This window comes from Vombatus ursinus, unplaced genomic scaffold (genome assembly GCF_900497805.2).
Source record: "Vombatus ursinus unplaced genomic scaffold, bare-nosed wombat genome assembly UNPS02014909.1, whole genome shotgun sequence".
Lineage (NCBI taxonomy): Eukaryota > Metazoa > Chordata > Mammalia > Diprotodontia > Vombatidae > Vombatus > Vombatus ursinus.
Genome location: NW_020954687.1, coordinates 917,409 through 934,209, shown reverse-complemented (window position 1 = coordinate 934,209; position 16,801 = coordinate 917,409). Strand labels below are relative to the sequence as shown.

Below are 16,801 nucleotides of genomic sequence, written 5' to 3'. Positions count from 1 at the left end.
GCTTAAGGCATGCCATTTTGGGAGACAACTGGAGGCTGCCATTCTGATAAACTGCTTTAAGTTCTTTTTTTTTTTTTGGAAGGTTTTTTTTTTTTAGTATATGTGCTGCTGAAGTGAGCACTGCAAGGTATATTTTTAATTAATTACACAGCATGTCCCAAAAGTCTTAGTGCAGTTTTAATTTTTAATGATTTCAAAAGTGTAAATGTTAATAACTTATCCCCTGGGTGATTTGAAATCATAATTCTTTATATTTCTTTATCACATTTAATTTTTTGAATTTTGAATAATACAATTTTCATTTTAATGAAATCGAACTTCATTTTGCATTGTAAACTGCTTTAAGTTCTAAAGAGGAAGGGTCAATCAATCCACCCAAGTACTTATTTATTTATTTTTTTGGTAGGCAATTGAGGTTAAGTGACTTGCTCAGGGTCACACAGCTAGTAAGTGTTAAGTGTTTGGTCTGAGGCCAGATTAGAACTCAGGGCCGGTGCTTTATCCACTGTGCCACTTAGCTGCCCCCACCCAAATGCTTATTAAGTGTGCTATGTGCCCAGCACTGTGCTAGATGTGCTAGACAGGAAATGAAATGATTTCTACTTGTAAGAAGTTTACTTTATAAAAGAGCAAGAAAAGAACTTAGAAGTCAGAGTTGAATTCAACCCCCCCACTTTATAGACAAGAAAACTAGGGTCCAGAGAGGTTAAATAACTTACTTAAGATCACACAGGTCATTAGGGTCCCAGGTAGGATTTGAACTACGATCTTCCTGTTGCCAAACCCAGCACTCTACTCACTATGCCATACTGCCTCTCTCTCTCTCTCTCTCTCTCTCTCTCTCTCCCCCTCTCCCTCTTTCACCTCTCCCCTCTCTCTCTCTCCTCTCCCCTCTCTCTCTCTCCCCTCTCCCCTCTCTCCTCTCTCTCTGTCCTCTTTCTCTTCTCTCTGCCTCTCTGTCTCTGTCTTTCTCTTTTTGTCTCTCTCTCTCTCTCTCTGATTCTGTCTCTCTGACTCTGTCTCTATCTCTCTCTGTCTCACTCTTTCATCTAGACCCAGGACTTCATCTATGTGGGTAGTTCAGTGTGGAAATTCCCTCCATACCGCAGATCAGCAAACTTACAGCATTCCCCAGGGCACATAGTAGGCACTTAATAAATGTTTTTTGACTGACTGACCAGAATCATCCAGCCATTGTGGGTCAGGGGCAGTACTTCCTGAAGCCAGGGCTGACCTCTCCACTGTACCACCATGCCTCCATAGATAATCCATTATACATGGAAGGGACCTTAGAAGTCACCTACAAACGGGCGCTATCAGGCTGAGGTGAAGTAACTTTCTGGACCAGGTACAATAGCAATCTGTCAGAGTTTTAAGATGCTTTCTGCTTTTCAAAGTGTTTTCCCAGGCATCATCCTATGTTACCTTCCCTCCCCCTGTGAGGCAGCCACAGTAGGTATTCCATCCTTTCTTGCTGCAGATGAGGGGCTAAGGTTTAGAGATGAAACATGTCCAAGGGCACATACACCACAGGTCAGTGGCGGCAACAGGACCAAAGCCTGGGCCCCCGGGCTCTTCCCACAGTTCCAGCCAGCCTCTCAGACACAGCCTGTGGTTGCAGTGTTTGCTTTGGAGCCTTGGCCCCCTGGGTTTCTCTGGTACAATAACATGGGTGTTCTTGGCTCTCAACTTGGTTCGCCTCTGAAAGGGGCTGCAGCGCACAAGGATTCCCAGACCATTGACTCCGGATCAGGGCCTACCATGAGACCACAGACAGTGACCTCTTGTTCTGACAGAAGAGCAAGAGGAGAGCCAGGAGAATGGGATGGAAAAAGAAGACATTCACCAGGAGTGGTTCCAATTAGCCTGGGCTCTCCTGGGAAGGACGGGGAAACCTCCAACGGGTGTCTGGACCCTGAGGACAGGGGACTTAGATCATCTAGGAATATGAACCAGTTTGCTAAACAACCACATGCCCCAGGCCCAAGAATTCTGAAGCTTTGGAAAGGATATACCAAACCCTTTGGCCTTCTCTGTCTGATCCTTAGCTGCCTCTTATTCTCAGTCCCTGGTTCCTCAATCCCTACTGAGCCTTTGTGGAGTAGGGGGCATTTTAAATGGCTTTCGGTGAGGGCCGCAGAAGGCTCAGAGTAAATCCTTAGTCTCATATTCAAAGCCCTCTCCCCAGCATTTAACTTCAGGAGGGGGTCTTGCTAACCTTCCCTCAGTACGGCCCTACTCCCCAGGCTCATTTCACAGCTGTCTCCCTGTCTAGCATCTGAAGGAGCTCTCCGGTCATGATGCTTATGTTTCCTTCTGCCTGTAACAGGGACCTGACGAACAACCAGCTGGTCACACTCCCACTGGCTGGGCTCAGCGGGCTGGTACATCTCAAGCTCAAAGGGAATCCATCCCTCTCTGAGGCCTTCTCCAAGGACAGTTTCCCCAAGCTGAGGTGAGAGGCCCTGATGCTTTCCCAATAGGGCAGGAATTTCCACCAAGGACAGCCAGAATGCTCACGAAGAGTCAAAGAACATCAGAGCTGAAAGGCTTCTTAGATGTCATCTAGTTCATTTTACAAGCAAGGAAACTGAGGCCTATATGGGGGAAATGATTTGGTCAAGGTCACACAGCTTGTTAGAACTAGATAGAATCTACTCTAAAGGAGTTTCTTCCTGTCCAGATTTCTTTTATTATCTCACCCCTTTTGGGGGTTTGGAAGTTTCCTGGAGAGGATAGGGAATAACAGGGGCTTAAAAAGATGCCTTTTGTTATTAATTTTAATAACATTTAGTTTTACATGATTGAACATGGATAAACTATATTGGATTGCTTACTATGTGGGGGGGAGGGGAAGGAGGGAGGGAGGGGTAGAATTTGAACTCAAACCTCTTTTTGAAATGTTAAAAAATTATTTTAACATGTAATTGGGGAAAAACAAAATATTATTTGAAAATATTAATAACATTTATATATGGTTTTGACCCTATGAGGTATGCAGTATAAATACTGCTAGCATTATTTCTTAAGTGAAGAAACTGGAACTTAGAAGGGTTATGTGATTAAGTTAAGTGATTAAGTGATCTTTGTCATATCTTGGGTCTTGGTTGAGCCTGCATGAGGTGGGATGATAGGGATGGGGTAGGTAAAGGCTCATTTCTCCTTGAGACCCATTGAAGACTTGCCTCACATATACGTCTGTTTTTCCTTCCTTTTCTCCTTCCTATCTCCTTAACATTCTGCCTATTGATTACCAGCTTAGGGATGATAGCACTCTTCCAGTTTTGGGGAAGCCCAGAGCTGCCCTAAAGGGGAATCCCAGGGGACCTTCCCTGATGTCCCACCAGCTCTGTGCTCTCACGCTTTCCATCCTCACCCTGGTCATGGCTGAGTCCTTGGAATCAGGGTGAGAGCTTAGGGAACAGATGAGTAGAAAACATGCTGAAAGCCAGTCCCTCAGTGCTAATGACATCCAGGCCTCTTCCATTCAGGGTAGGGCAGTCTGTGTGGCCCAGGTCTTGTCTGCTACAAATTAATGAGGTACCTTCAGGGCACTAATTACACAGTGAAGCCAAACAAAGCTGCCTGCAGAGGGTGCAGAGTCCAGTTCTGGGGTGCCTGGGAGGGCAGGGATGGAGAGGTAAGGTCCCTTGAGGGAGAAGGTAGAGGGGAGTTGAGAGAATTCTATGCCCTTCCATCTGTACCCTACCCAAATACCATGATGGAGTTTTAGACTGGGGGTAGGGTGGTGAGAGTTCCTGAGGCTTCTTCGTTGTGGTACCAGTGTGACCACTGGTAAATTACTTCTCCCCTCTGGGCCTGTTTCTATAGATAATAATGAGAGTCATTCCTAGTTCCCTGCCTCACCTCTGAGGAACAGAACCTTTGAGCTTTCCAGATCCACAGGATTGTTGATTTGGAATTGGAAGGGTTCTTAGAGATCGTGTAGTACAACCCTTTATTGTACAGATGAGAAAACTGAGGCCCAGAGAGAGGAAGTAATTTGCCCAAAGTCACACTGGTAGTGGCAGGGCTGGGCTTTGCATTCAGCTCCTTCAATTCTAAACCCAGAACTCTTTCTATTATATTGGAAGTCAATACCCTATAATGCCCGGGAGCTCAGCTTCCAATCAATCCTGTGGTTTTCAACAACTAATTATTAAACACATACCATGAGCAAGGCACTCTGAAGATCATCAGACTGGAGGTGGAGAGTGCCATGGCTGATGAGTAGTGGGGCCCTGGGCTAGAAGTCACTGGATCCACACTTGGCCAAGTGTTTCCAAGGTCCTCATTGTTTCCTCCTCAGGGTCCTGGAGGTGCCCTATGCCTATCAGTGCTGTGCTTATCAAACCTGTGCCGGCTACTTCAAGGCTTCTGGCCAGTGGGAGGCTGAGGATGGTCACACAGATGAGGAAGAGGCCATGAAGAGGCCCCCCAGTCTCCTTGGCGGTCATACGGAGAGCCACTGTGAGTGACCTGGGGAGCTGGAGATGGGACTGGTGGGGAAATGGCTACAGGAGAATGAGTCAGGGGATATGCTGAAGGAAGGGAGGGAGGCTCCTGCCAGAGAGGACTATTTGGGGAAGGCTACTCTAGAATCTGGGGAGGAATCACTGGACTTTGGCCAGCTGGGGGACAGTGCCCCCTCCCCTTCCTCACCCCAAAAGAGAAGACCTGCATGATAGTCTCAGTTAGTCACATGTGGCTTAGCTACTGCCGGTGCTGAATGCCAGGGTGCCTTCCACTGAAAGGGGTATTGTAGGATTTAGAGCTAGAAGAGACCTTAAAAACCCATTTACTTCAGGGATTCTTAATCCAGAGTCTTTAATATTTTGATAACTGTATTTCAATATAATTGATTTCTTTTGTAGTTCTCTGTATTTTATTTTATGCATTTAAAATATTATTCCGAGAAGAGGTCCATAGGCCTCCCAGAGCACCCAAGGGGTCCATGATATAAAAAAAGTTAATTAACCCTACTCTAGTCCAATTCTCTCATCTTACACATGTGGAAAATGGCCCAGAGAGGGCAAGGGAAGGTCACACAGGTAGTTAATAGCAGAACCAATATCTGTTCCCAGATCCCCTGATTTCAAGCCTCGAGCCTTTTTCCCCACCATATCAGGCAGGATTCCCACCACTGTTAGTCTGCATACTTAAGGAAAATAGACTCATTATAGCCTCAGCCAGAGCTAAGTGAATTAAATTACATCTACTTCCCCGTCCCCCCCTCCAAAAGGACAAAACCCAAACAACAAGCCCTTATCTCATACGATATATTGCAGAGCCAAATAGGAGGGGGAAAAAACCAGTTGTTTGCTGTTTGGGATGATTTGTGCCCCTCCTTCCTATTCCTTATCACACATCGTCTGGAGTTGATTTTACCGCACGGTGACTGTTGTTACGGGAGATAGTGGTGATAACGCCATGGATGGTGATCACAGTGAGAGCCTTTTAGGGCAAGGCTTTGGAGCAGTTGGGATGAAAGGAAAAGTTGGGTGGGGCCGGGGAGCTCGGGAGAAGAGAATGGTTCAGAATCTTTTCATTGATTGGTCTCTGAGATCAAAGTCAGGCCTTTTCAGCCAGTTGTTCAACGACTTGAGAGAGTGTCCCCCTGGGGAGGTAAGTGATGCTGCAAGGCAGGGAGCTTCAGGAGAGAGGGGAAATGGTACTTTCTCTCGTGAGTTTTGTTTTGTTTTGTTTTTGAACCTCTCTTTGTGATAGAAAAAAGAGAGAGAGAGAAATCAAGCTCAGCACAGAATAAATGTGGAGATAAGATGATTTAAGAGAAACAAATGCCTTTTCATTGAAGAGGATGTACTGGTGCATAACTTATGATTATGAAGATTATCGAGAGAGGGGAAGAGAGAGAGGAGAGCAGAGACAGAGACAGAGGCAGAGATAGGAAGGGTGTGGAAAGCACTTGAAAACGTCCTTTGCTGTCAGTTCAGAGTTCCTCCTTGGGCAGTGCTGGAGGGAGGGGGGCAGGACCCTTGTCGGGCAGGGGCCCAGCCTCTCTGGCTCTAGTCCCAGCAGACGGCTGTCCACCGGAGGATTTTCCGGATGTCTGGTATACACTGCCTCAGGGGGCTGGAAAGAGGAGTGGAAACTTTAACTTCCCTGAGGGAAACTTTCCACCAGTTCTAAGCTCCGTAGTAGAACAGCGGGGGGCTCAGGCTTTTGGGCTCCTAGCTGCCTGTAACGGGAGCTGGGGCAGAGGCCTGGAGCTTCCTGGGAGAGCTAACGAGCCTCCAAGAAGAGCCGAGGGCTGTCGCAGCCGCAGCCAGGTTGGATTTCCTTCCTGTTGAGGGAACGGTTACTTAACACCTAGACTGTGACTTTCCCAGCTGCGGAACGGGTCCATTACGCTCAATTGTGTTTCATTCACGCATTTTGGCTTCAAAGGACTGCGGAGCCCATTGCAAGGGCAGGTGGGGGGGGGGGGGGGGGGTGAGGGGGGCCGGGAGAGACAGGGATAAAGAAGAGAAAAGTGAGAGAGAAAAATTAGGGTGGGCAAGGACTCAGGACATACCTTTCGCCTGTACCTCCTGGACTCCCCAGCAAGCAGAGAATTGTGGGATCTCATAGTGGGTTACTCAGAAGAGGAGACCAGGGCATAGAAATAACTGAAAATTCTTCCCTAACCCCAGCCAGCTCCTTCTCCTAAGGGGGAAGAAGTGGGGGGAGGGCACTGCTTCAAATGGGAATAACTGGACACACTTACATAGGACAGAGACATGAGACTCAGCGAGAGAGAAAAAACACGTGCAACTTTCTGCGCAGATGGGCAGGGGGCCCTGCCGTAGACAATCGGCAGCTGCAGCTGTTTGAAATCCCCTTTTCTTAAATACTCAAACACACAGTGCGCTTTGTTTTGCAGTGGACTTATCTTCCTACTCAATATTTTACACTGGTCGACAATATTATTCAATGTAACCCTACCCCTAAATTCGTGCTGAGTCTTCGGAGTTGGAAGGAAGCTTCAAGGCTGTGGGGGCCAACTTTCTACGTAATGCAGAGAGGGCAGCTAGGTGGCTCGGTGGATAGAGCTCTGGCCTTGGGGTCAGGAGGACTTGAGTTCAAATCTGACCTCAGACTCTTGACACTTACTAGCTGTGTGACCCTGGGCAAGTCATTTAACCTGGATTGCCTTGCAAAAAAAGAAAGTATTATACTCCACCTAATGCAGAGGTCCCCTCCACAACACCGCTAACAAAGGGCCATCCAGCCTGTGCATGGACGTTCTCAGTGACACAAAAAGCACTACTTTTCAAAATAGCGTTTAAAATTTTCTGACAGCTTGAATTGTTAGAAAATTCTTCCTTAGATTGGGCTGAAGTCTATTCTCCCCAGAACTACCAGCCACTGGTCCTGGTTTTGATCTCTGAAACAACGCAGAAAAATTCTGATCCTTCTACTACTCAGCAGCCCTTCAAATATCTTTGGACAGTGGACCCCGTCCCCACCAAGTCCTCTCTTTTCTAGGCTAAACAACCCAGCACCCTCAGCCATCGGTCCCATGATATGGTTTTGAATCCTCTCGTCATTCTGATCCCTCTCCTTTTTAAGTACTTTTTACATACTTTTTTTTACGTACTTTTTACATACTTGGAGCCAAATACTCCAGATGCAGTCTGACCAGCACAAAATCCAGATACCATCACTCCCATTCTTAAACGTAGACTTTATTCTCCCAAGGGACTCTTGCACAGTGACTTCTGAAATTATTTCCCTGAACAACTTGATGAATTACAGAGTACTGAACCTTTGTTGGGATTATGTGAGCATCTCCCTAAGGATGGTGTAGACTTGCTCAGATACTTCATTGAGAGGAATAGGGACATCTCATGGATGACGTTTGGTCTACTCATTTCCTCTCAACTAGAGGCAGCTAGGTGGTGAAATGTCGGACTTGGAGTCAGGAAGACAGAGTTCAAATCTTGCCTCAGACACTTTCAAGTTGTGCGACCCTGGGCGAGTTGCTCAACCACTCTCTCAACCATAGTTTTTCCATCTGTAAAATGGAGATAATAATAACACCCACCTCGTAGAGTTGTTCTGAGAATAAAATGAGATAATCGATTTTATAAACTTTAAAGTGCCGTGAGGGGTGTCCTCAAAGCCTTGGTGCTTTAGTAACTTCAGACTGCATGGAGGCTTTGGGGACACCTTGTATAAACGCTACCTGTTATTATTATCATGATTTTTAATTAGCAGTGGCATTGTGGATAGAGAGGCCAGAGTGGATAGAGTCCTAGTCTTGCATCTGAAAAGCAGACTTAAACAACTGGAAGTCACTTAACCTCTCAGTTCCTGGGCAACTCCAAGACTGTTAATTGCTGACTTAATCTGGCAGAGGAAATGTCCCACACCGATGAGATCCTTGACAACAACAACAACCTGAATTGTGCAAAGCACTGTGGTAGACCCTGGGGATACAAACACACACACACAAAAATTAAATTAAATGTCATATACAAAATAAACTAAAATATTACAAAAATAAATAAAATTAAAGTCTTTGCCTTCAGGGAGCTTATATTCTCCCGTTGGTCTACAATATGACCTCAAATAAATGATGAATACAAAATCTATACCCCGAGTCATTTCAAGAAGGAGCAAGAACTAGCAACTGGGGATAGAAGTGGAGGTGAATGTTGAGTAAAGAAAAGATCCTGGGGGCAGCTAGGTAGCCGAGCAAATAGAGTACTGGCCCTGGAGCCAGGAGGACCTGAGTTCAAATCTGGCCTCAGACACTCACTGGCTAGCTGTGTGACCCTGGGGAAATTACTTAACCCCCATTGCCTCCAAAATTAAAAAAATAAATAGATAAATAAAAAAGAAAAGATCCTGATTAGGAAGTGGTACCTGAGCTAGGCTCTGAAGGAAGCTAGAGATTCTAAGAGGCAGCGGTGTAAGGACTGAGTGAACTCCAGTCATCGGGAACCTCCTCTATAAGGGCATGAAGGTGGGGAATGGTATGTTGCTGTGTTTCCACAACAGCAACTAGGCCATTTTTGCTGGAATGGAGAGGACCCCAAGAGAAGTAAGATGAACTAAGACTAGACCGAGAGCCTAAGACTAGGTGAGAGCCGAGTGGTAGAACAATTTGAATACCAGGTTGAGGAGTTTGTGTTTCATTCTTGAGGCAATAGGGAGCCACTGAAGATTTGGGAGAAGGGAGTAATCTGGTCAGATCCGTTTTAGGAATATTGCTTTGGCAGCAGTGTGGAGGATGGATTGGAGAAGGGAGACAAGTTGGGGGACTATAGTCCAGGCAAAAGATGGTGTGTGTTTGAGCCAGTGTGGGGCACGTGTGAGGAGTAGAAAAGAGGGACAAAAGTGAGAAAAGAGGGACAAAAGGGGAAGAAGACTCATTTGATGAATTGAATTAAGGGTCATTGGGAGGGAGGGCTAAGCAAATACTAAAGGATGAATAAAACTGGGCTGGGTTTAACACTTATTGGAAAGAACCCAGGAAATAAATAATTCAGTTAATTGAGAGAATGTTGATATGCCTGAAGATAGAAATGAATGAGGGGAATGGACTGGGGGATGCTGGAGTCTCTGGGGTGAGAGGTGTCGAGTGGAAATAATCCAAGAAGATTTTATAGAAGTAAGTAGTGTTTGGAGCAACTGGGTTTGAAAGGGATGAAGAGAAAAGGTTCAACTAATACTAAGACCTCAGATTCTAATACATCATCTACTTTCCTATCCCAGATGACCTTGACCTGGATGAGTTCCAGCTAGAGGTGGAAGACTCCAAGCCACATTCGAGCATCCAGTGCAGTCCTAGCCCAGGTGAGACAAGAAACTTGTCATGGTAGTAGGAAAGGGGGTGAAATGAAATTGTGTGTTCCTAATATGTAATTATGTTACATGTAAATATGTCATATGTAAGCTCCATTAGTATCCAAAGTCTTTGAGGGCAGGGACTATTTTTGTATTTTTGCCTTTCTTTATTCCTAGGGTATAACACGGTGCCTGGCAGCATTGTAATCATTTAATAAATGCTTGTTGATTGAATGATTGGCCTTAGTCAGCCTTGCTTTCGTGGGCATTTGATTATATAAATAAATATATATGTACAAACATATACATCCATCTATCTATCCATACCTCTCCTAAGTATCTCCCAGAAAAAACACTCAAAAGGTTAAGTAGTCCATTTTTATCAGGTTGTGTCTTGAACCCTTCCCTTGAGGGATGGTAGAGTCCAGAGTGACTCTTTGGGATCAGCAAACCATTGGTTACTCACTCAAGGTGAGCAGAGATTATGCTTTGGAAGGAGTCCTAATTTCATTGGTCTAGGAGGGGAAGCCAAGTGATTTTTTTTTCATAATTACTCAGGCTCTCTTAGTTTAAGACCGTCCACTGGGGTGAGATGGAAAGTCAGCTACAGAATCATACAATATTCTTGGTCAGTCAAATATATATCAGGTACATACTATGTGCCAGGCATTGTGCTAAGTGCTGGGGTAGGCAAAGGAAGGCAAAAATAGCTCCTGTCCTCAAGGAGTGTCCATTTTAATGGAAGATTAACAAGTAAATAATTAGGCACATTCAAGACATGTACTAAGAAGATGGAAGGAATCTGAAAGCATCTTGGGGGACCAGAGAAGAAGGACTCCTACAGAAGGTGGGCTACAGCAAGAATCTTTGTCTATGTTTTAACTCATAAAGAATCATGAAATTTTTAAGAGACATTTAGAATGTCATCAGGACCGTTCCCTTACATTCATGTTGAATGACATTCAACCCTTCCTGGAAAGAGTTCAGTCAGTTCCCCTCCTAAAGTTCTCCAGAGACGACCCCACAAGATCTCTGGGTAACACATAGTAACAAAGGATTCCAGCCTGGAAGGGTAGTCATTTAGTATAAATAACTCCCAAATACAAGTCCCCTCTTTTCGCAGATGAGAAGACTGAGGTCCACAGAAGGGTCACCCAGGTAATAAACGGCAGTCCTGGGAATCAAACCTAGCTTCCATCTCCAAATCTAACGGGCTTGCCACCATACTGAAGCTCTAATTCTCCTTAAATCGATCCAAAATCATTCCTCCTGCAGTTAAAGCCCATTTTTCTCAACCTCTGCCCACTGCAATTTTTTAAGATGCTCAAAGTAAAGAAAAGGTCCCCATCCTTGGGAATAAAGTGGCAGTTCCCCACCCCGGCCAAGCCTGTGACGTCTGGAGCCAGAGCTACTCTACAATCTTTTTAGTCCCAGAAGCCACCTTCATTCTCTTCTCCTCCACCCCATGCCCATCTTCCCATGCCTGCTTTTGCTCTCTTCTTAAACTCGGTGGCCTGCTTCCCGTTGCTGGCCACCTCAGGACCAAGGAGCTTCCTAAACCTTCTCCCTACGTGGTCATCTCCTTACTATCCCCCGGTCCACCTGCCGGGTTAAGTTTCAGCTCATGCCTTTAGGCTGAGCAAGGCTCCCAGGTTTTGGCAGCACAGCGCCTCCTAGTGCTGGTGTGAGGACGGTACATGTTCCTAATGGAAGAGGAAAAAAACCAGCTGTTCTTTCTGGCTCCTGTGGCAAATGGAGGTTTCCCACCCCCTGCTACCTCGGTTTCCACCTTTGCCCCAGGTCAGAAGGAGGAAAAAAAGAGATGTCGAAGGACCAAATCCTATTTGTTATTTTATAATAGCCCCCATAGTCTCATGGTACAGTAAAAAGAGGCCTTGGAAGTAATGATGATTGATGATGATAGCTACATTTATATAGTGCCTACTGTGTGCCAGGCTCTGGACTAAGTGCTTTACAGATATTGTCTAATTTTATGCTGATGTACAGGATGAAATGCAATGCTATATTTGGAGGGAGAGGACCTGGATTCAAATCCTGCCTCTGAACACCCTTGTGTCCTTGGGCGAGTCATTTAATCTCACAGAACCTCATTTTGAGGATGGACTAGATTGACATCTAAGGTACCTTCCAATTCCAGATCTCTGATCCTAGGTCTTAGGTGTCCCTGAGGGCAGAGACTGACTTCTCTCTCTTCCCTGAAGACTAGGAGGGAAGGACCTGGGTCTCTCCCAGTTTAGACTGGGAACTCCCTGGGGGCAGGGATTGTTTCTCTTCTATCATATTGGGAGCTTCTTCTTCAGCGTTGCCCACCCCCACTCCTATCCCCAGGACCCTGCACATCTACAGAAAGAGGGGAGTTGTACTTGGGAGTTATTGCTACTAAATGACTGCCTTAAGCATGCAGTAAGTGCTTAATAAATGCTTGTTGAATGACTGAATGACTGCATAATGGGGTTCAGGTCTAGAGGTTGACTGCTTGCTTGATTTTCCCCACAGGTCCCTTCAAGCCGTGTGAACACCTGTTGGAGAGCTGGGGGATCCGCCTGGCTGTGTGGGCCATTGTCCTGCTCTCCGTGTTGTGCAATGGATTGGTCCTTCTGGCCATCTTCGCAGGGGGGCCTGCCCCCCTGTCCCCTGTCAAGTTTGTGGTGGGAGCCATCGCTGGTGCCAACACCCTGACGGGCATTTCCTGTGGCCTCCTGGCCTGCGTGGACACTCTGACCTTTGGCCACTTTGCCCAGTATGGGGCCCGGTGGGAGACGGGCCTGGGCTGCCGGGCCACAGGCTTCCTGGCCGTCTTTGCCTCTGAGGCCTCTGTGCTGCTGCTCACTCTGGCTGCTGTCCAGTGCAGCATCTCCATTTCCTGTGCCCGAGTGTATGGGAAATCCCCCTCGCTGGGCAGCGTCCGAGCCAGTGCCCTGGGTTGCTTAGTCCTGGCAGGGCTGGCGGCAGCCTTGCCTCTGGCCTCGGTGGGTGAATATGGGGCCTCCCCGCTTTGCCTGCCCTACACCCCTCCTGAGGGCCGTCCAGCAGCCCTGGGCTTCTCTGTGGCCTTGGTCATGATGAACTCCCTCTGCTTCCTCGTCATCACGGGTGCCTACATCAAGCTGTACTGCGACCTGCCCCGGGGGGACTACTTTGACGCCGTGTGGGACTGCACCATGGTGCGGCACATCGCCTGGCTCATCTTTGCCGACGGGCTCCTCTACTGTCCCGTGGCCTTCCTCAGCTTTGCCTCCATGCTCAGCCTCTTCCCGGTCACCCCGGAGGCGGTCAAGTCTGTCCTGCTCGTGGTGCTGCCCCTGCCCGCCTGCCTCAACCCCCTCCTCTACCTGCTCTTCAACCCCCACTTCAGGGAGGACCTGCGGCGCCTGCGCCCCCAGGGAGGGCTCCCTGCCCCTCTGGCTTATGGAGCTGCAGATGAGCTGGAGAAGAGCTCCTGTGATTCCACCCAGGCCCTGGTCGCCTTCTCTGATGTGGATCTTGTCTTGGAAGCCTCTGGGGGGGCCCACCCCCCAGTGCTGGAGGCATACAGTTTCCCCTCAGTGACCCTGGTCTCCTGTCAGCAGCCAGGCGTCCCCATGTTAGAGGGCGACCATTTCGTAGGGCCTGAGAGTGGCCGTCTGGGAGGGCCTCAGGCCCACCCCACTGAGGGAGAACTACTGCTGGGGGCAGAAGGGGTCATGCCAGCTGGGGGCCTCCGGCCTTCCCTCCCAGCCTTTACCTCACACCTATAACTTCCCCATCCTCATCCTCTCCTCTTCTCTACTTGTTGCCCTCCCCACCACCTGTCCATGCACAATTGCTGCTTATTAAATAAGTAAATAAAAATAACAAAAGTAAATTGTGTGATCCGTACTAGAATACCCCAGTCCTCGGCTTCTGGGATCTCCTCCCTGCCAAAGGTCATCGTTACCCTTTGGCTCTCCTCTTATCCCACCTGGAGCTGTGGAGAAGAATCCAGAGATGGGGTAACTTGTCTGATGAGAAGAAATGAGGAGAGTGGGGTTTGAGTAGAGGATGGAGGGATAAAAAGGTCAGAGATTAGAGATGGGGCCAAAGGAATTCTTACACCCCACAGCATACAGTGACCTCATAGGATCACAGGATTGGAGCTGGACGGGCCCATACCATCAGCTAATCCAAGACTTCTTCATCTTTTTTTGGGTCATGGACCCCTTAGACAGTCTGATGAAGCCTGTGGACTGCTACCCAGAAGAACGTGTTTAAATAAGTAAAATAAAATACATAGGATTACAAAGAAAGCCAATTATATTGAAATGAAGATGTAATTTTTCCCACCCAATAAAATGGACCCCCTAATATCTATCCACGGACCAGGTTGTGAGCCCCTGATCTAGTCCAACCCCCTCCCCTTTTTAAAGTCAACAAGCTTTTATTAAGCACTGATTATGTGCCAATCACCGTGCTAAGTGCTGAGATACACAGAAAGGGAAAAAAATAGGTCCTGCCCTCAAGGCGCTTACAATCTAACGGGAGACAACATGCAAGGAACTATCCATCCTCCCTTTTTAATTTGCCAATCAGGAAACCAAGGTCTGAAGATGAAGTGACTTGTCTAAGGTCATACAGCTACAAAGTAGCAGAGGGAAGGAAAAAGGAAAAGGAGAGAGAGAGAGAGAGAGAAGGAAAGGAGGAGGGAGGAGAGGAAGAAAGAGAGAGAGGGAGAGAGCACTGGACTTCGAGTCAGGAAGACCTGGATTCAGATCCTCCCTTTGAATAATGTTTTTAAATGCATAAAATGCACAGGATTAGAAAGGAAATCAATTATTGAAATACAGATATATATAATTATATTAAATATATTATATATGCACACATATTAATGTATAATATACACATATTATATATACACATATATAATGTATACATGTTATACATATACATATTTATATATATGTATATATATAACTAACAATCTCCAAGCAAGGAAATCTTGCTCTAGGGCAACCGAACTAGGACAGTAAATTCAGATGTCCTGACTCCCACCTCTTCTATGATGATTTCCTCTCTCTCATAGTTTTAGAGCCAGAAGAGACTTTAGGCATCACCTGTTCCAACATCTTCATTTACAAGTGAAGAAACTGCAGCCCAGAGAGGTTAAGTGATTTGCCCAAGACCACACAGGAAGTGCGTGGCACCCATATTGCCTGATTGCCATTGCTGCAGCTTTTCCGCAATCACTGTGACTTTGAATCTGTGTTCCACTTAGGACAGCAAATCCAGGAGGAGTGGAAGAGAGATCACTTGCCAAGCTTTTAGAATTCAGTTTGGACAAGAATTGCAATATTGTCCACCTCTGAGGGGACCTCATACCACTGGAACCATGTTTCTAGTTTGCTAGGGCTCATAGACTTCCATAGACACAGGGATATTTCCAGAGAATGGAATTTCCCAGTGGTGGTGACCGTCTGGTCCACTTTGATCCTAATGCCTGTCCGTGCTCCATCGTTCTATCCCTGATAATGCCAACCACCCTCTCCCAGCAAACACAGCCTGTAGTTAAAAAAAAACTACTATATGCAGATTATTTTTAAATTCCCTCCCTGTATGCACCAGTCAGAGAACCTCCTTGATTCTGGATGGATTTTCCAGCTTGAGGATCATCCACAGAGAGGCCATGTGGTAAAGCAGAAGGAGCACAGGACATGGATGGAGGTGGGCGAGAGTTAGATTCAAATCCCATTTCTGATAATTACCAGTTGTATAACCATGGGCAAATCACCTAACCTCTCCTAGCCTCAGTTGACTCATTTGTAAAATGGAGATAATAATACCTAGAGCACTTACCTCATTGGTTTGTTGTGAAGATGAAATGAAATCAGGTATGTGAAATACATTGTAAACCTTAAATCCCTTTGTAATCCTCACCTATCCTCACCACCATCGTTGTCCTTGTCCTTGTCATGTCAATGCTTCTTGCCATGACCTCCTCATTTCTACTCCTACTTGTAAAGCTTTTATCTACCTGTGCAACTTTGGGGTGGGGCAAAAGTAGAAAAGGTAAAGTCCAAGTCGATTATGCTCCTCTTCCAACTACCTATTACTGAGAATGATGGAAAGTGGTTAAAATCTTCTCTTCTCTGCCTGGACAGCTCCCCCTAAGGTACATTTTTTCCTAGGCGGGAAAGAACCGTGTTCTTTCCCATCTACCTTCCCCAACCTTGAACCACTCTGGGTTTTAAATCCCACCTAACTGTCAGGTTATAAATATTTGGATTTTTTTCTGCATAGTAAAATGTTGCTGAAGCCATTCTGGCTTCTTTCTGCTGCCTCGTGTTTTGTAGGGATTAAGGAGCAGTTATGGGTTAAGAAGCGGATTGGTACTACCAGGAAGAATCTCTAGGAAGTGGATGTTTCTGAACCTTTAAGTTCTTGGTGGAGATCTGTAGGGTAGAGGGGACAGAGGGTCTAATTTGGAGCCCAGTAGTATAGACAGACCTCTTCTTTCCTTCTTCCCTCATTTGATTTGATTCAACTTAATTCAATTCATAAAATCACAGAATCTCAGGAGTTGGAAAGGGTGTCAGAGGTCATTTAGTCCAACCTCCTTACCAGATGAATGAGCAGCCTCTGTTTAAATACTTCAATTAGTGGAACTTTTAAATTGCTGAAGCAGTTCATTTCAATTTAATTTAATTTGCTTAATAGACTAATAGAATGTTAGAGCTATTAAGAAACTTTGGGGATCATCAAGTTTGAACTCTCCATTTTACAGATGAAGAAATACCGAGAGCTTTTAGGTAGTAATAATAATAACAGCTAGCATTTATATGGTACTTAGCAAAATGCTTTAATAATAATAATGATGATGATAGTTAACATTTATATAGCATTTACTATATGCCAGGCACTATGCTAAGTGCTTTACACGCATTACCTCATTTGATCCTCACAACAACCCTGTGAGGTAGATGTTATTATTATCCTCATTTTACAGCTGGGGAAACTGAGGCAGACAGAG

At 46.1% G+C, this 16,801-nt stretch overlaps 1 protein-coding gene across 1 annotated transcript in view; it reads left to right on the top strand.

The window, feature by feature from the left end:
* LGR6 (leucine rich repeat containing G protein-coupled receptor 6) overlaps positions 1-13,816 on the top strand; it is a 159,410-nt gene extending 145,594 nt beyond the window's left edge. Inside the window, exons 15-18 of the mRNA XM_027843436.1 lie at positions 2,330-2,455; positions 4,310-4,470; positions 9,724-9,804; positions 12,313-13,816. Of these exons, the coding sequence (XP_027699237.1) occupies positions 2,330-2,455; positions 4,310-4,470; positions 9,724-9,804; positions 12,313-13,553 (1,609 nt within the window). The 3' untranslated portion in view covers positions 13,554-13,816. The remainder of the gene's footprint in view (positions 1-2,329; positions 2,456-4,309; positions 4,471-9,723; positions 9,805-12,312) is intronic.
* Positions 13,817-16,801: the final 2,985 nt, after the last annotated feature.